At 35.1% G+C, this 22,411-nt stretch overlaps 1 protein-coding gene across 1 annotated transcript; it reads right to left on the reverse strand.

Annotated features, from left to right (window-relative positions):
- Positions 1 to 415: 415 nt before the first annotated feature.
- Positions 416 to 16,052, reverse strand: DPH7 (diphthamide biosynthesis 7). The gene is made up of 10 exons (XM_063431765.1): positions 16,007 to 16,052; positions 6,017 to 6,168; positions 5,786 to 5,922; positions 4,396 to 4,483; positions 3,625 to 3,716; positions 3,375 to 3,538; positions 2,998 to 3,070; positions 2,668 to 2,733; positions 1,997 to 2,187; positions 416 to 1,405 (listed from the first exon to the last, which is right to left on the reverse strand). Exons 2-10 carry the CDS (start codon positions 6,155 to 6,157, stop codon positions 990 to 992), a joined length of 1,368 nt encoding a protein of 455 aa, XP_063287835.1. The 5' UTR covers positions 6,158 to 6,168; positions 16,007 to 16,052; the 3' UTR covers positions 416 to 989.
- Positions 16,053 to 22,411: the final 6,359 nt, after the last annotated feature.

The raw sequence follows: 22,411 nt of genomic DNA on the forward strand, positions 1-22,411 counted from the left end.
AGGCTGTGCAAGTCACATGCAGGGAGGTGTGACTAGGGTTCATAAACAAAGGGATTTAACTCCTAAATGGCAGAGGATTGAGCAGTGAGGCTGCAGGGGCATGTTCTATACACCAAAACTGCTTCATTAAGCTAAAGTTGTTCAGGTGACTATAGTGTCCCTTTAAATTGAAAAATAGCTAAGTTGGAGAATTTTCAGATATGTTATCTAAAACTTTAATTTCCCTTATCAATTAAAGACTGAAGTTTGGGCAGAACCCACTATAGGAGGTAGATTGCCTTAAAGATATAGTAAATAAAACCTGTATCTAAAAGCACAGATTTGGAGAAGTTTCAATATGTTGTTGTTATTATTATTGCGATTTATATAGCGCCAACACATTCCGTAGCGCTTTACAATATTATTAGAAGGGGATTTGACTATAAAGTTGACAATTACAAGAGAAACTTACAGAAACGATGGGTTGAAGAGGGCCCTGCTCAATGAGCTTACAGTCTATAGGAGGTGGGGTATAAAATACATTAGGACAGGGACTAGAAGTCAAATTAGGTGGGAGTGGAGCAGAGCGAGTGCTGCCCTTTAAACGTTGGTCAATAAGTTGCAGAAAAGACTATTTTTAAAAGGTTATTGCTCTGGAGGTCTGTATTGTTGGCGGTTTCAGAGTTCACAAGTCACTGTATATAGTTTGCGATGACATTCAATACCCCAGTCGTGGGGGCTACTCAGTTTCTACCACCTTGTATTAAGTACTCAGTTGCCCAAGACTTGGTATTTTGTAAGAGATTGCCATGCGGCCAGTCAGAACGAAGATGGTAACTAACATTGGCCAGGACGCAATTCTAGTTTACACCAACCGCGTCCTCGGAAATTGAAAAAAACAAATTACAGAACAACAAATGCAAACTAGTTTAAAATCAAGTTCTCTCAAGTTGTTTGTTTTCAGAACCGTGTTTGTTAAAATAGTGCCCGGTTCACAGTTGACACATTTTTCAGGGTAATGGCCATTCCCATCTCCAGACGTGCAGCATGTGATCGTAAAATGAACAAGTAGCCACCACACTGTTCTCAGAAGCGCCACAGGCAGAGGAAGTGGTGGATTGTAGGACAGGTTGGCCCACTGGTGCAGCTGTTGGTTCTTCATTCTCCTCCAGAGAACCAGCTGGAACATGTTCTTCGTGATCTTCCTCAACTTCCACATCAAAACTGGCAGTGGGGGAGTCGTAGAAGATCTTCAAGTTCTGCATGGGGCGGTCCAGCTTGTGTTCTTTACCGTCTGAGCTACTCAACTGAAGAGGTTTAGGTTCTCGATTGGCAAGTATGGAAGCTTGAGGAGATAGTTTGGACCAATCCGCACCATAGGCCAAGGAATTGTGCAGGACATAAGATGACAGGATGGGACATTCATCTATAACAGACAGAGCGGGGAATGTTATATTTAAATATTACACAATCTGCGTTTATACAGGCTGTTACTGTAAACACCCCAGAACTTCCTGTTCACTATACACCAGAAGACTATCTAAGGTGCAATTATTAAAAATAATCAATACCTGTATAAATAAATTCTAGCTAGCAGAGGATTTTATTTTTATAAAGAAATGACAATCTACAGTAATTTGCAGTCAGAGCACAATAAATAGCCACCGGGAACAGAAAAAAAATCGTTGTGGACACATGTATATTCAATAAAGTTGCCTACTGGGTACTGGTTTAGGTGGCCTTTTAAGGTACATACCTCTCCTGTGTAATTATTCAGTTTGGCTCTGCCATAGGAGCTCCTTGCCAGCTGGGTATTTATTCAGTTTGGTGCAGCCCTAGAAGTAACTTACCTGCCAGGTTCTGACTGTTTGACCAAATCTAAGAACGTACTCCAGCCCATTTTAGCTGTGGGTAAGTATCTTATGAGATGGTGAGTTAGTAGCTGATCACACATGCCCCAGCCAGTGACATGTGACTGCTTTCTGCTAAAAAGATCGGAGATCACTGTACTCTATACCTGATACACTATCCTTAACAGATTGGCGGTCACAGTCTAGGATGTGGAAACCGCTGTGCATGCAGGCAGCTAGCAGAAGGTTGCCACGGGTCGGGTGCCACTTTAACCTCCAGACGCCACCTTGGACATGGGTGTCCGATATGGGCCTCTTCATCTGCCGCGTATCCCACAGGAGAACGTGCTCGTCGTAGCTGTAAACCACAAAAGGCGATTAAATGGTCATACTGGATTCAATGAAAGCCATGGATTAGTCATCTAAATTCACGGATACGCTGTCTAACCATCCAACAGCCCACTCACAGGTCAGCAGTAGACCTAGAACATTAGATATTTTATGTCCCATGCATTTAACTCACGAGAAAAAAATAAAATAACCCGAAGACAGGTACGAACATGATTCATAAAGCTTTTCTCTAAAATATTTAGGCGTCTACCCATAAACCACCACATCTCATTATACGGTCTGAACCTCCCTAAATTTGAGTAGCCCAGTCGTTATTTGTGTGGCGCGGCAACCATCACTCATTTGACGCTTTATGAATCTAGTCATTAACTGATGCAGGGGGAGAGATAAAAGCTTGAAACACTTCAGCTGGATATTGTACAGCGCTGCAGACAGGGTTGGCCCTATATTATAAATAATATCAGAATAGTATGCAATGACTCCTCACCTCCCAGTGGCCAGCATATTCTCCCGATGTGGGTTACTCTGGATGCTGCAAACGCCCATCGAATGCCTGGTATGAAGAAATCAAACAAACCCGGGAATAAATTATTTCTCATACAATGTAACCCACTGACTGTATATATCGAGACAGCAATGATCTAATCCCGAAACAAGAGCAACTGAACTCTTGACGGTCTCCCTCTTAACTGAACCATGGCTCTGCTAGGGGATGGGTAGACCAAAGAGAAAGCCCACCATACCAACGCATCAATAAAGAACTTAATAAATACCATGGCTTTTAATTAATCCAGCTTGCCATAATCTTAATGCTTACCTCTTGCTGATAAATATGGGGTTATCTGGATTAATCCTGGTGTCCCAGCCTTTCAGCAGGCAATCATCTCCACCTACACACAAAATAAAGAACATGAGCCCTCGATCTACATTTCAAACCACAAAGACAAGCTCTTCTCAAAGAAGAAATGGATTGTGTAGCCTTGGACACATGCTGTCCTCCAGTGACATAATGCCCCATTATCCTTATCCATCAATACTCCCTGGGGACCGCCACTGCTCAAACCTGGCTTCGTCTGTGAGATTAGAAATATGTCTCATGTTATCAGCAACATTCCCTAAAAATAATATGAATTTACACTAGCCACATGTGAGTAGTCCTCAGATGAAATACGCTCCTTTGTTAGAAGTATCCACCTGAGAAGATCACATCATGGTCCCAGTAGTTGAAGGCAGCTATCCATGCTTCGTACTCATGGGCTCCCCACTGGCACGCGACATCCATGGATTGTCCGGACTCATCCACCAGGAGAAGACTCAACCTGCCCTTCGAGTCACTACAGATTATCTTCATGGGACTGCTAGTGAGTAGACAAAGAGTAATGTGTATAACCAATAGATATATAACCAATCTAGAAGATCACCCAGAGGTTGTATTTTGTCTTACCTCACTAATCTTCCTGTGGACCAATCGAGGGACAGAGCGAGACATTCTTCCCCTAACTCCACATTACACATGGACTCAAGCCTGCAGCTTTCCTACTGAAAGAAGAGAAGCTAGTGACAGCTTAGCGTGAGACACACGTCCACCACATTCACTGCGCAAACACATTCACAATTGATACGAAGCAAATAGCCACTCCAGATAGTGGGATATAAATAGTGGTTTATGTAAATGGGCAAGTCATTTAGAATAAAAGCATGGCATTTAATGAGGAAAAATCCAATTTATAAATAAAAATATGAGTATTATTGCTGTGGAACTCTGCGATAAACTTAAAGAAGCTGCATATTACTGTGAGTTTTATTGCTGTGGAGCTCTGTGATACCCAAGCTCCTAATAAACAAAGATAACATATGCACTTAGGAGGATACATGTAATGAATCACATATTTTAAATATCCAATCTGGAATATAGAACAAAGGTTTTACACGCTGTCCTAATTTGTTTTACGCCCCACCTCCTATAGAATGTAAGCTCTTTTGAGCAGGGCCCTCTTCAACCTATTGTTCCTGTAAGTATTCTTGTAATTGTCCTATTTAAAGTTAAATCACCCTCTCATAATATTGTAAAGCGCTACGGAATCTGTTGGCGCTATATAAATGGCGATAATAATACTCATCCCTATAGAATTATAAAAACAATTAATTAAAGAAGTACAATGGAGGAATGGTGAGGGTTATGTCAAGCACGTTCTAAAACGCCACGCGCACTTACCTTATTGTCCAGCAGTCTGTACAGTGCCACAGAACCCTTCGCATCAGCAATAGCCAGGGTGGGATGATCTGCAACTGGTAAATGACACCTGTAACAAGACACACGCAGACTTCCTAACCACCTTCCTGACACAAGACTCCAGACAGGCGATGATCAATAAAAGTACTTTTATTCCTTATATATTAAGTACAGGGAAATAAATCAGACCTCTTCTGTCAGTCAGTGTAACTTGAAAACGGTCTCTACGTGCTGCTACGTTTGAAAACCACTAAGATATATTGAATAAATGTGGAGGTTGGTGACATTCATCTTAGGGCTTAGAGCAAAATGGGGAATATACAATGTGTCATGTTCACGTCCATGCTGGTTTTGTGCGCACGCAATATTTTCTTATGTATAAACCTGTCACTACACTCTGTATACATTGTTGACTTTTTTCCTCCTTTTCTGTAATGTGAGACAATGATCTCTCTCTGCCACTATTTATTACATTTACAAATAAGCAAAATTAGTAGTCAAAAGGAGCATTTGCGATTTAAAGAATTATTTATTTTATGTTTTTTAAATACATTAAAACAAAAAAAAGGAAGGTGTTCAAAGCCGTTTAACCTTTCACGGGATGTCTAGCAATCCGACAGTGGGGGGAAAGATGTGAATTAGAAATAAAATAAACAGAATGTAACAGGGAAATGAAATGTACAGAGAGCAGTAAGGAATATTTGGGGGCAAGAAAGAAAAAAATAAATGAATAAAGAGGGGCAAATAGGGAAAATGTAGAATATTGCATATCCTATGTTTCTATTTATCATATATAGATGTGTGGATTGACATAAGAAACAGATGGTCTAAGTCACAAGGCTTTCTTTGTCTGAGAGCTCTGGAATGTGGATTTGGGGGTCTTGTCCTTATATGGCTAGAGTTATAGTCTGATATCAGTATGGGCACATCTATATAGTAACAGAGGGACACGAGGTCTCTCTCTTGGTTCTTGGCTCTCTCTGGATGTAAAGAAGTCCAGCAATTACCATCTGCTGTTGAATGTCCATTATCCTGTAACATCATTTGTTGTTTTATTATGTATCAGTAACTAAGAATAAACCTGAAGTAACCGTAAGTCAGATTGCGTATTAGTACTTTTTATTAATATAGACATATATTAATATGGCGAGCATTTGGCCCAAGACTATATATACAAAAGACGTATATATCAATCAACTGAAGACAAGAAGAAATTAAGAAGATTTAACTGTGACGATTCCAACTAGATTTTACAGAAAACACCCAAATAAATCATAAAAAGTGAACATGAAACCATTTCTACATCGACTCTAAAGGTCACACTATTTAGAGAGTGACCTCCAATACAGCAGTTCTTTGCTGAGTGTGTTACCATTTCATATCCAATATGGCAGCCGTTTCCATTCTTTGAAGTTCTGCGACGGGAGAAAACAGTTGATCGGCAGCGTAGGAATAAAGGTAAATTCGGCCGAGCCTTTCATGTGGGCGGTCCCATTCCTCCTCCCCACACTACAATAGAGACAGCGCAAAATCTGTCAGTACGTAAACTGGATGATCTGCCTGTCCGGGGGGTATTTGGAGTTTAACAATAATCCATACATACCCCATTCTCAGGTTTTTTCAGTTGGTACGTTCCACACGCCAGGATGTTACTCCAGCCATCCAGCGGACACCACTCCACAGAGTCAGCACTATATTCCGTGTCTATAACCTGCAGCGTCTGAGTCTTGGTGCGCGCCGCCATGTTTTAAACACCTGTCACAGCCACAGAACACACAGCGTTATTTTTATTTAGAGAGCAGGAATACTGTGCGACGATTAAACTGAGCAAAACACACAAGTAAATGATGACAAAAAAAAAATCAGAGAGAAAGAGAACAAAAAGCTGACAGTCTTTTTACTGCGACATCCTACAGAGAGACATCACACAGACGTACTGCGATTTACAGATCTCAAAAACAGGATTTATCAAGATTCACCACTGAATATCTCCTAATTGCTATATTGTTGTATACACTCAGTGCTGATATAATATAATATATATAGATACAGTATATACACTCAGTGCTGATATAATATATATAGATACAGTACATACACTCAGTGCTGATATAATATAATATATATAGATACAGTATATACACTCAGTGCTGATATAATATATATAGATACAGTATATACACTCAGTGCTGATATAATATAATATATATAGATACAGTATATACACTCAGTGCTGATATAATATATATAGATACAGTATATACACTCAGTGCTGATATAATATATATATATACAGTATATACACTCAGTGCTGATATAATATAATATATATAGATACAGTATATACACTCAGTGCTGATATAATATATATAGATACAGTATATACACTCAGTGCTGATATAATATATATATATACAGTATATACACTCAGTGCTGATATAATATATATAGATACAGTATATACACTCAGTGCTGATATAATATATATAGATACAGTATATACACTCAGTGCTGATATAATATAATATATATAGATACAGTATATACACTCAGTGCTGATATAATATATATAGATACAGTATATACACTCAGTGCTGATATAATATATATATATACAGTATATACACTCAGTGCTGATATAATATATATAGATACAGTATATACACTCAGTGCTGATATAATATATATATATACAGTATATACACTCAGTGCTGATATAATAATATATATATAGATACAGTATATACACTCAGTGCTGATATAATATATATAGATACAGTATATACACTCAGTGCTGATATAATATATATAGATACAGTATATACACTCAGTGCTGATATAATATATATAGATACAGTATATACACTCAGTGCTGATATAATATATATAGATACAGTATATACACTCAGTGCTGATATAATATAATATATATAGATACAGTATATACACTCAGTGCTGATATAATATATATAGATACAGTATATACACTCAGTGCTGATATAATATATATAGATACAGTATATACACTCAGTGCTGATATAATATATATATATACAGTATATACACTCAGTGCTGATATAATATATATAGATACAGTATATACACTCAGTGCTGATATAATATATATATATACAGTATATACACTCAGTGCTGATATAATATATATAGATACAGTATATACACTCAGTGCTGATATAATATATATATATACAGTATATACACTCAGTGCTGATATAATATATATAGATACAGTATATACACTCAGTGCTGATATAATATATATAGATACAGTATATACACTCAGTGCTGATATAATATATATAGATACAGTATATACACTCAGTGCTGATATAATATATATAGATACAGTATATACACTCAGTGCTGATATAATATATATAGATACAGTATATACACTCAGTGCTGATATAATATATATATATACAGTATATACACTCAGTGCTGATATAATATATATAGATACAGTATATACACTCAGTGCTGATATAATATATATAGATACAGTATATACACTCAGTGCTGATATAATATATATATACAGTATATACACTCAGTTCTGATATAATAATATATATATAGATACAGTATATACACTCAGTGCTGATATAATATATATAGATACAGTATATACACTCAGTGCTGATATAATATATATAGATACAGTATATACACTCAGTGCTGATATAATATTATATATATATATACAGTATATACACTCAGTGCTGATATAATAATATATATATAGATACAGTATATACACTCAGTGCTGATATAATATATATAGATACAGTATATACACTCAGTGCTGATATAATATATATAGATACAGTATATACACTCAGTGCTGATATAATATATATAGATACAGTATATACATTCAGGGCTGATATAATATATATAGATACAGTATATACACTCAGTGCTGATATAATATATATATATATAGATACAGTATATACACTCAGTGCTGATATAATATATAAAGATACAGTATATACACTCAGTGCTGATATAATAATATATATATATAGATACAGTATATACACTCAGTGCTGATATAATATATATAGATACAGTATATACACTAAGTGCTGATATAATATATATATAGATACAGTATATACACTCAGTGCTGATATAATAATATATATATAGATACAGTATATACACTCAGTGCTGATATAATATATATAGATACAGTATATACACTAAGTGCTGATATAATATATAAAGATACAGTATATACACTCAGTGCTGATATAATAATATATATATAGATACAGTATATACACTCAGTGCTGATATAATATATATAGATACAGTATATACACTAAGTGCTGATATAATATATATAGATACAGTATATACACTCAGTGCTGATATAATATATATATAGATACAGTATATACACTCAGTGCTGATATAATATATATAGATACAGTATATACACTCAGGGCTGATATAATATATATATAGATACAGTATATACACTCAGTGCTGATATAATATATATAGATACAGTATATACACTAAGTGCTGATATAATATATATAGATACAGTATATACACTCAGTGCTGATATAATATATAAAGATACAGTATATACACTAAGTGCTGATATAATATAATATATATACAGTATATACACTCAGTGCTGATATAATATATATAGATACAGTATATACACTCAGTGCTGATATAATATATATAGATACAGTATATACACTCAGTGCTGATATAATATAATATATATAGATACAGTACATACACTCAGTGCTGATATAATATATATAGATACAGTATATACACCAAGTGCTGATATAATATAATATATATAGATACAGTATATACACTCAGGGCTGATATAATATAATATATGGTATATAGATACAGTATATACACTCAGTGCTGATATAATATATATAGATACAGTACATACACTCAGTGCTGATATAATATATATAGATACAGTATATACACTCAGTGCTGATATAATATTATATATATAGATACAGTATATACACTCAGTGCTGATATGATATATATAGATACAGTATATACACTCAGGGCTGATATAATATATATAGATACAGTATATACACTCAGGGCTGATATAATATTATATATATAGATACAGTATATACACTCAGTGCTGATATAATATATATAGATACAGTATATACACTCAGTGCTGATATAATATTATATATATAGATACAGTATATACACTCAGTGCTGATATGATATATATAGATACAGTATATACACTCAGTGCTGATATAATATTATATATATATAGATACAGTACATACACTCAGTGCTGATATAATATATATAGATACAGTACATACACTCAGTGCTGATATAATATATATAGATACAGTATATACACTCAGTGCTGATATAATATTATATATATAGATACAGTATATACACTCAGTGCTGATATGATATATATAGATACAGTATATACACTCAGGGCTGATATAATATATATAGATACAGTATATACACTCAGTGCTGATATAATATTATATATATAGATACAGTATATACACTCAGTGCTGATATAATATATATAGATACAGTATATACACTCAGGGCTGATATAATATATATAGATACAGTATATACACTCAGGGCTGATATAATATATAAAGATACAGTATATACACTCAGTGCTGATAATATATAATATATAATATATACAGTATATACACTTTGTGCTGATATAATATATATATATATATATATATAAAGTATATACACTCACTGCTGATATAATATATATATATATAAAGTATATACACTAAGTGCTGATATAATATAATATATAGATACAGTATATACACTCAGTGCTGATATAATATAATATAGATACAGTATATACACTAAGTGCTGATATAATATATATATATATATATATATATATATATACAGTATATACACTCAGTGCTGATATAATATATATAGATACAGTACATACACTCAGTGCTGATATAATATAATATAGATACAGTATATACACTAAGTGCTGATATTATATATATATATATATATATATATATATATATACAGTATATACACTCAGTGCTGATATAATATATATAGATACAGTATATACACTCAGTGCTGATATAATATAATATATATATAGATACAGTACATACACTCAGTGCTGATATAATATATATAGATACAGTATATACACTCAGTGCTGATATAATATAATATATATAGATACAGTACATACACTAAGTGCTGATATAATATAATATATATAGATACAGTATATACACTAAGTGCTGATATAATATATATATATATATATATACACAGTATATACACTCAGTGCTGATATAATATAATATATATAGATACAGTATATACACTAAGTGCTGATATAATATATATATATATACAGTATATACACTCAGTGCTGATATAATATAATATATATAGATACAGTATATACACTAAGTGCTGATATAATATATATATATACAGTATATACACTCAGTGCTGATATAATATAATATATATAGATACAGTATATACACTAAGTGCTGATATAATATATATATATATATACAGTATATACACTCAGTGCTGATATAATATAATATATATAGATACAGTATATACACTCAGTGCTGATATAATATAATATATATAGATACAGTACATACACTCAGTGCTGATATAATATATATAGATACAGTATATACACTCAGTGCTGATATAATATATATATATACAGTATATACACTCAGTGCTGATATTATATATATAGATACAGTATATACACTCAGTGCTGATATAATATTATATATATAGATACAGTATATACACTCAGTGCTGATATAATATATATAGATACAGTACATACACTCAGTGCTGATATAATATATATATATATATATACAGTATATACACTCAGTGCTGATATAATATATATAGATACAGTATATACACTCAGTGCTGATATAATATATATAGATACAGTATATACACTCAGTGCTGATATAATATATATATAGATACAGTATATACACTCAGTGCTGATATAATATTATATATATAGATACAGTATATACACTCAGTGCTGATATAATATTATATATATATAGATACAGTATATACACTCAGTGCTGATATAATATATATAGATACAGTACATACACTCAGTGCTGATATAATATATATATATATATATATACACTCAGTGCTGATATAATATATATAGATACAGTATATACACTCAGTGCTGATATAATATAATATATAGATACAGTATATACACTCAGTGCTGATATAATATATATAGATACAGTACATACACTCAGTGCTGATATAATATATATATAGATACAGTATATACACTCAGTGCTGAGATAATATATATAGATACAGTACATACACTCAGTGCTGATATAATATATATAGATACAGTATATACACTCAGTGCTGATATAATATTATATATATAGATACAGTATATACACTCAGTGCTGATATAATATATAGATACAGTACATACACTCAGTGCTGATATAATATATATAGATACAGTATATACACTCAGTGCTGATATAATATATATAGATACAGTATATACACTCAGTGCTGATATTATATATATAGATACAGTATATACACTCAGTGCTGATATAATATATATAGATACAGTACATACACTCAGTGCTGATATAATATATATATATATATATACAGTATATACACTCAGTGCTGATATAATATATATAGATACAGTATATACACTCAGTGCTGATATAATATATATAGATACAGTATATACACTCAGTGCTGATATAATATATATAGATACAGTATATACACTCAGTGCTGATATAATATATATATAGATACAGTATATACACTCAGTGCTGATATAATATTATATATATAGATACAGTATATACACTCAGTGCTGATATAATATATATAGATACAGTACATACACTCAGTGCTGATATAATATATATATATATATACAGTATATACACTCAGTGCTGATATAATATAATATATAGATACAGTATATACACTCAGTGCTGATATAATATATATAGATACAGTATATACACTCAGTGCTGATATAATATATATAGATACAGTATATACACTCAGTGCTGATATAATATATATAGATACAGTATATACACTCAGTGCTGATATAATATATATAGATACAGTATATACACTCAGTGCTGATATAATATTATATATATAGATACAGTATATACACTCAGTGCTGATATAATATATAGATACAGTACATACACTCAGTGCTGATATAATATATATAGATACAGTATATACACTCAGTGCTGATATAATATATATAGATACAGTATATACACTCAGTGCTGATATAATATATATAGATACAGTATATACACTCAGTGCTGATATAATATATATATAGATACAGTATATACACTCAGTGCTGATATAATATTATATATATAGATACAGTATATACACTCAGTGCTGATATAATATATATAGATACAGTACATACACTCAGTGCTGATATAATATATATAGATACAGTATATACACTCAGTGCTGATATAATATATATAGATACAGTATATACACTCAGTGCTGATATAATATATATAGATACAGTATATACACTCAGTGCTGATATAATATTATATATATAGATACAGTATATACACTCAGTGCTGATATAATATAGATACAGTATATACACTCAGTGCTGATATAATATATATAGATACAGTATATACACTCAGTGCTGATATAATATAATATATATAGATACAGTATATACACTCAGTGCTGATATAATATAGATACAGTATATACACTCTGTGCTGATATAATATATAGATACAGTATATACACTCAGTGCTGATATAATATATATAGATACAGTATATACACTCAGTGCTGATATAATATATATAGATACAGTATATACACTCAGTGCTGATATAATATATATATAGATACAGTATATACACTCAGTGCTGATATAATATTATATATATAGATACAGTATATACACTCAGTGCTGATATAATATTATATATATATAGATACAGTATATACACTCAGTGCTGATATAATATATATAGATACAGTACATACACTCAGTGCTGATATAATATATATATATATATACAGTATATACACTCAGTGCTGATATAATATAATATATAGATACAGTATATACACTCAGTGCTGATATAATATATATAGATACAGTACATACACTCAGTGCTGATATAATATATATATAGATACAGTATATACACTCAGTGCTGAGATAATATATATAGATACAGTACATACACTCAGTGCTGATATAATATATATAGATACAGTATATACACTCAGTGCTGATATAATATTATATATATATAGATACAGTATATACACTCAGTGCTGATATAATATATAGATACAGTACATACACTCAGTGCTGATATAATATATATAGATACAGTATATACACTCAGTGCTGATATAATATATATAGATACAGTATATACACTCAGTGCTGATATTATATATATAGATACAGTATATACACTCAGGGCTGATATAATATATATATAGATACAGTATATACACTCAGTGCTGATATAATATTATATATATAGATACAGTATATACACTCAGTGCTGATATAATATATATAGATACAGTACATACACTCAGTGCTGATATAATATATATAGATACAGTATATACACTAAGTGCTGATATAATATAGATACAGTATATACACTTTGTGCTGATATAATATATAGATACAGTATATACACTCAGTGCTGATATAATATATATAGATACAGTATATACACTAAGTGCTGATATAATATAGATACAGTATATACACTCAGTGCTGATATAATATTATATATATAGATACAGTATATACACTCAGTGCTGATATAATATAGATACAGTATATACACTCAGTGCTGATATAATATATAGATACAGTATATACACTCAGTGCTGATATAATATATATAGATACAGTATATACACTCAGTGCTGATATAATATATATAGATACAGTATATACACTCAGTGCTGATATAATATAATATATATATATATACAGTATATACACTCAGTGCTGATATAATATATATAGATACAGTATATACACTCAGTGCTGATATAATATATATAGATACAGTATATACACTCAGTGCTGATATAATATATATAGATACAGTATATACACTCAGTGCTGATATAATATAGATACAGTATATACACTTTGTGCTGATATAATATATAGATACAGTATATACACTCAGTGCTGATATAATATATAGATACAGTACATACACTCAGTGCTGATATAATATATATAGATACAGTATATACACTAAGTGCTGATATAATATAGATACAGTATATACACTTTGTGCTGATATAATATATAGATACAGTATATACACTCAGTGCTGATATAATATATATAGATACAGTATATACACTAAGTGCTGATATAATATAGATACAGTATATACACTCAGTGCTGATATAATATTATATATATAGATACAGTATATACACTCAGTGCTGATATAATATAGATACAGTATATACACTCAGTGCTGATATAATATATAGATACAGTATATACACTCAGTGCTGATATAATATATATAGATACAGTATATACACTCAGTGCTGATATAATATATATAGATACAGTATATACACTCAGTGCTGATATAATATAATATATATATATATACAGTATATACACTCAGTGCTGATATAATATATATAGATACAGTATATACACTCAGTGCTGATATAATATATATAGATACAGTATATACACTCAGTGCTGATATAATATATATAGATACAGTATATACACTCAGTGCTGATATAATATAGATACAGTATATACACTTTGTGCTGATATAATATATAGATACAGTATATACACTCAGTGCTGATATAATATATAGATACAGTATATACACTCAGTGCTGATATAATATATATAGATACAGTATATACACTCAGTGCTGATATAATATATATAGATACAGTATATACACTCAGTGCTGATATAATATAGATACAGTATATACACTTTGTGCTGATATAATATATAGATACAGTATATACACTCAGTGCTGATATAATATATATAGATACAGTATATACACTCAGTGCTGATATAATATATATAGATACAGTATATACACTCAGTGCTGATATAATATATAGATACAGTATATACACTCAGTGCTGATATAATATTATATATATAGATACAGTATATACACTCAGTGCTGATATAATATATAGATACAGTATATACACTCAGTGCTGATATAATATATATAGATACAGTATATACACTCAGTGCTGATATAATATATATAGATACAGTATATACACTCAGTGCTGATATAATATAGATACAGTATATACACTCAGTGTTATAGATGAATAATAATGATGATGATGATGATAATTATGATAATCTCAGTTTATGGCAGAGTATTGCACAGACCACGTGATCTTCACTCACCATGCAGTCAGCTGTATATAGCTACTACTTCCGGGTCTCCTTCTAGTGACATCACACTGATTGACAGGAAGAGTAGCCAATCATCTGTGCTCTCACAGCAATGCTTCATTGTGATTGGCCTGTTTAATCTCCCTATAACAGTATTTGAGACCCCTCCATACACTATCAGGGTTATTTAACCCCTTCAGGATGGAGTTAATAGTGCACGTTCTGACCAAAGCAAAACATAAACAAAAACTGGAATTTGCGCTATATGTCTGTTCAACCGTAATTCACCGCTGTCATATTATATGCACCCACACTTATTATATATCATTTTGTTCAGGAGAAACAGGGCTTTAATTTATCATTAACTGTTCATATATGGAACATAATTTATTATGAATAAAATAAAAAAAATGTGAGAAAATAAGATTTTTTTTTAAAATTTGTATTTTCGTCTGACATTTTAGCTGTGAATGTCATAATACTGTTTGTAACTGTCAGTGATGTCTCACGAGTACAACAGTACCCCCCATTAACAGGTTTTATGTTGTTTTGGAAAGTTACAGGGTCAAATATAGAACGTTCCATTTTCAGATTGAAATTTGACAGATTAGTAATGTTACCTTTGAGACGGTGTGGTAGCCCAGGAAAGAGAATTACCCCCATAATGGCATACCATTTGAAAAAGTAGACAACCCAAGGTATTGAAAGTGGGGTAACGTTTAGTCTTTTTTAGTAGCCACTTAGTCACAAACACTGGGCAAAGTTAGCGTTCATATTTGTTTTTGTGTGAAAAAAGCAAAAAAACTAATATTTGGCCAGTGTTTGTGACTAAGTGGCTACTAAGAAAGACTGGACATACCCCACTTGCAATACCTTGGGTGGTCTACTTTTGCAAATGGTATGCCATCATAGGGGTAATTCTCATTCCTGGGCTACCATACGCTCTCAAAGGCAACATAACCAATCTGGCAAATTTCAATGTAAAAAAAATGAAATGCAAGCCTTATATGTGACTCTCTAACTTTCCAAAACACCATAAAACCTGTACATGGGGGGTACTGTTATTCTCAGGAGACTTCACTAAACACAAATATTAGTGTTTTAAAACATATTACAACAATAATATAGTCCATAAAAGTGCAGTTCGTTTGTAAAAAATGCAAAAAATGTCACTTTTACTTAAAATATCATCGTTGTAATACAATTTACCAGTTTGAAACACTAATATTTGAGTTCAGTCACCCGAGTAAAACAGTACCCCCCATGTATAGGTTTTATGGTGTCTTGGAGAGTTACAGGGTAAAATATAGTGCTTGCGAATTAAATTCTCTGCACTTTCTCCCTGTGTTGTCAGGCATATCAATCAAATTTTAATTAATCAAATCACATAATTATGTTAAAAGATTACTTAAATATACATGTAGAATTTTAACATATATGCATTTATAGGTATTTAAATTCTACGTGTATACTAATGTAATCTTTTTTGTAATTATATATATATTTGCATTTTATATATAGATAGATATATATAGAATGTCATTCATAGAATGGCAAGTGTATTTTGTTACCAATATATATATATATTAATAACAAAATACAGTTAGAATGAAATTACATATGAATATATAATTTATATAAAATTGTTTCAATATTTTATTTATTAATTTATTATTGTAATTATACGTATATATATAATATATGTGTATATATCTATTATATAGATATATATATATTATATATATGTAACGTCATTCTAAGTGTATTTTAATACTAATATATGTACACTTTGTATGACATTACATATATATATATTATATGTAGCAAACCTAGCCACTTTAGACTATAGAACTGTGACTCTAAAGGTTGTCCTAAACCCTGCTGCCCTATTCTGTTTGAATGTACTTTGCATTCTGTATTGAAATGTATGTTTGCCTGTAATCCCTATAGCATTCGTATGCTAGCAGCCGAAAGCCGCTAGCATTTACATGGTTGTTTCACGAACAGCAACTTTACCGGCTGTTCGTGAAACAAACTAAGTACCGAACCCAAGCCCACACACTGAGGGTCGTGTGGCACCAATTACCAGATTGCAACATTGTTGCAATCGGTAGTTAAGTGCTTTCCTGGGTGGCCGTCGTTCGACTACCGACCACGCGGCGGTCGGCCATCTTGGATCCTTTGTCTCCCCAGCGGTGTTTTGTCGTCGAGCGCCTGGAACTGAAAACGGCTACTCGACGGCACGAACACCGCTGTACTTCCAGGCCGTTCGGGAGCTCCGGTCTTCTCCTATTGTGGTTCCCCATCGGTGTTCGGTACTTTCAGACGACCTTAATAATAAAGTGTATTTCGTGCAGCGTTCAGTTGTTTTAGCTGGGATCTGAGCGGTACTCTTACGAAAGGTGCAGTCAGACCCCAGCTATCTACCGAACGTCCGTTCGTCAGAATAACATGAATATTGTACAAGTGGTTAATTTAAACGTAAAATGCCGGTTCTGCTGCACGGAGGGATAATCCACTTAACGGTATATTCCAGTGGGAGTATCCCTCTCGTGCAGCAGTGCCTGATGGGAGAATTGCTCCCCATGTAGTCCCTTACTGTATTACCCCTGCTATGTCAGTAAGGAAACCCCTTGCATGGGGACTTGCATAAATACTGGAAGCTGTGAATAAAGACCCCAGTTGACTCCCAGAACTGTGTTTCGTCCGGTTACTGGGGGATTTGGGATATTGCCTTACTTTTCAGCGCAGACTGTGGATTACCCTTTAATACCAGCGGAGATCGTGGGATTTAATATTGCCGCTCCGCTACATTATATATAATATATATACATATATTATTTATAGAAATACATTTCTATTTTATTTTACACATGTTTAATATTTTTTTTTTTTTTTACAGCTCCCACCAGCACGGGGACTGTCTGACATTTTAGACAGTCCCCCTGCTGGCAGATCCACATCCAGCTATATGGAGCCATGTTATCGCTCTGAGAGCGATCACACGGCCCCCGGGGGCTTCTTTTGCCGTGGGAGGGCTGCCTGGGCTGTGAGGCAGTCCTCCCGAAGCTGAGCGCCGGGAAGGTAAGTCACCCGGGCGCTCTGGGGGCTTTAGCCGTTACGGCGTTCTATGCCGCCGCAACGGCTTTAAAGCCCTTTTAAATGGGGACGGCATAGAACGCCGTAACGGTGTTAAGTGGTTAATAATGTGAGAATTCAAAGTGAATTTCAAATTTAAAGTCAAAGTCGCCCATCTTGGTAATAACCCTGTAACCCATTAACAGCCAGTCACTCACGCGGTGGTCATCATTCAGGGGAGCAGCATGCCAGGCTTGTCAGCCACGGGGCAACCTGAAAAATATAATAATAATACTAGCCACGCCAGAGCCACAGCAGCCACACAGTCAGTACGGCTGCTACATCATTATAACTATTAGTGATTAATGGGACAGGCCCGGGCGCAGTGTACATTGCCGGGTGAAGCTTGCCTCTAAAGGCTGTCTCCTAGAGACTCTGTGAGACCACGCTGATCCAATGCTTTCCTATAGGGAAGGCGTAACCCATGTGCGGTGCTAGTTCAATGCTTTCCTATAGGGATGGTGTAATGCATGCGCGGTGCTGATCCAATGCTTTCCTATAGGGATGGTGTAATGCATGTGCGGTGCTAGTTCAATGCTTTCCTATAGGGATGGTGTAATGCATGCGCGGTGCTGGTTCAATGCTTTCCTATAGGGATGGTGTAATGCATGCGCGGTGCTGGTTCAATGCTTTCCTATAGGGATGGCGTAATGCATGCCCATTGCTGGTTCAATGCTTTCCTATAGGGATGGCGTAATGCATGTGCGGTGCTAGTTCAATGCTTTCCTATAGGGATGGCGTAATGCATGCGCGGTGCTGGTCCAATCCTTTACTATAGGGAAGGCGTAACCCATGTGCGGTGCTGGTTCACTGCTTTCCTATAGGGATGGCGTAACGCATGCACGGTGCTGGTTCAATGCTTTCCTATATGGAAGGCGTAACCCATGCGTGGTGCTGGTTCAATGCTTTCCTATAGGGAAGGCGTAATGCATGTGCGGTGCTGGTTCAATGCTTTCCTATAGGGAAGGCATAACGCATGCGCGGTGCTGGTTCACTGCTTTCCTATAGGGAAGGCATAACGCATGCGCTGTGCTGGTTCACTGCTTTCCTATAGGGAAGGCATAACGCATGCGCGGTGCTGGTTCAATGCTTTCCTATAGGGAAGGCATAACGCATGCGCGGTGCTGGTTCAATGCTTTCCTATAGGGAAGGCGTAATGCATGCGCGGTGCTGGTTCAATGCTTTCCTATAGTGAAGGCATAACCCATGCGCGGTGCTGGTTCAATGCTTTCCTATAGGGAAGGTGTAATGCATGCGCGGTGCTGGTTCAATGCTTTCCTATAGGGAAGGTGTAATGCATGCGCGGTGCTGGTTCACTGCTTTCCTATAGGGAAGGCGTAATGCATGCGCAGTGCTGGTTCACTGCTTTCCTATAGGGAAGGCATAACGCATGCGCGGTGCTGGTTCAATGCTTTCCTATAGGGAAGGCATAACCCATGCGCGGTGCTGGTTCAATGCTTTCCTATAGGGAAGGCGTAATGCATGCGCGGTGCTGGTTCAATGCTTTTCTATAGGGATGGCGTAATGCATGCCCATTGCTGGTTCAATGCTTTCCTATAGGGATGGCGTAATGCATGTGCGGTGCTAGTTCAATGCTTTCCTATAGGGATGGCGTAATGCATGCGCGGTGCTGGTCCAATCCTTTACTATAGGGAAGGCGTAACCCATGTGCGGTGCTGGTTCACTGCTTTCCTATAGGGATGGCGTAACGCATGCACGGTGCTGGTTCAATGCTTTCCTATAGGGAAGGCGTAATGCATGTGCGGTGCTGGTTCACTGCTTTCCTATAGGGAAGGCATAACGTATGCGCTGTGCTGGTTCACTGCTTTCCTATAGGGAAGGCATAACGCATGCGCGGTGCTGGTTCACTGCTTTCCTATAGGGAAGGCATAACGCATGCGCGGTGCTGGTTCAATGCTTTCCTATAGGGAAGGCGTAATGCATGCGCGGTGCAGGTTCACTGCTTTCCTATAGGGAAGGCATAACGCATGCGCGGTGCTGGTTCAATGCTTTCCTATAGGTAAGGCATAACGCATGCGCGGTGCTGGTTCAATGCTTTCCTATAGGGAAGGTGTAATGCATGCGCGGTGCTGGTTCACTGCTTTCCTATAGGGAAGGCGTAATGCATGTGCGGTGCTGGTTCACTGCTTTCCTATAGGGAAGGCATAACGTATGCGCTGTGCTGGTTCACTGCTTTCCTATAGGGAAGGCATAACGCATGCGCGGTGCTGGTTCAATGCTTTCCTATAGGGAAGGCGTAATGCATGCGCGGTGCAGGTTCACTGCTTTCCTATAGGTAAGGCATAACGCATGCACAGTGCTGGTTCAATGCTTTCCTATAGGGAAGACATAACGCATGCGCGGTGCTGATCCAATGCTTTCCTATAGGGAAGGTGTAATGCATGCGCGGTGCTGGTTCACTGCTTTCCTATAGGGAAGGCGTAATGCATGTGCGGTGCTGGTTCACTGCTTTCCTATAGGGAAGGCATAACGTATGCGCTGTGCTGGTTCACTGCTTTCCTATAGGGAAGGCATAACGCATGCGCGGTGCTGGTTCAATGCTTTCCTATAGGGAAGGCGTAATGCATGCGCGGTGCTGATCCAATGCTTTCCTATAGGGAAGGTGTAATGCATGCGCGGTGCTGGTTCACTGCTTTCCTATAGGGAAGGCGTAATGCATGTGCGGTGCTGGTTCACTGCTTTCCTATAGGGAAGGCATAACGCATGCGCGGTGCTGGTTCAATGCTTTCCTATAGGGAAGGCATAACCCATGCGCGGTGCTGGTTCAATGCTTTCCTATAGGGAAGGCGTAATGCATGCGCGGTGCTGGTTCAATGCTTTCCTATAGGGAAGGCATAACCCATGCGCGGTGCTGGTTCAATGCTTTCCTATAGGGAAGGCGTAATGCATGCGCAGTGCTGGTTCAATGCTTTCCTATAGGGAAGGCATAACCCATGCGCGGTGCTGGTTCAATGCTTTCCTATAGGGATGGTGTAATGCATGCGCGGTGCTGGTTCAATGCTTTCCTATAAGGAAGGCATAACCCATGCGCGGTGCTGGTTCAATGCTTTCCTATAGGGATGGTGTAATGCATGCGCGGTGCTGGTCCAATGCTTTCCTATAGCGGTGCTGGTTCAATGCTTTCCTATAGGGATGGTGTAATGCATGCGCGGTGCTGGTTCAATGCTTTCCTATAGGGAAGGCGTAACGCATGCGCGGTGCTGGTTCAATGCCGCCCTATAGGGAAGGCGTAACGCATGCTTGGTGCTGGTTCAATGC

The sequence above is a fragment of the Pelobates fuscus genome, chromosome 9, assembly GCF_036172605.1.
Source record: "Pelobates fuscus isolate aPelFus1 chromosome 9, aPelFus1.pri, whole genome shotgun sequence".
Taxonomy (NCBI): domain Eukaryota; kingdom Metazoa; phylum Chordata; class Amphibia; order Anura; family Pelobatidae; genus Pelobates; species Pelobates fuscus.

What these genes read in the sequence shown, in the direction of transcription:
- DPH7 (XM_063431765.1), bottom strand. Translation starts at nt 6,157, where the DNA reads ATGGCGGCGCGCACCAAGACTCAGACGCTGCAGGTTATAGACACGGAA. An exon ending in ACAGACTGCTGGACAATAAG is followed by an intron (nt 3,717 to 4,395) that starts GTAAGTGCGCGT and finishes TTCTTTCAGTAG; the next exon opens with GAAAGCTGCAGGCTTGAGTC. An exon ending in TGTTAAGGATAGTGTATCAG is followed by an intron (nt 1,406 to 1,996) that starts GTATAGAGTACA and finishes TGTCTGTTATAG; the next exon opens with ATGAATGTCCCATCCTGTCA.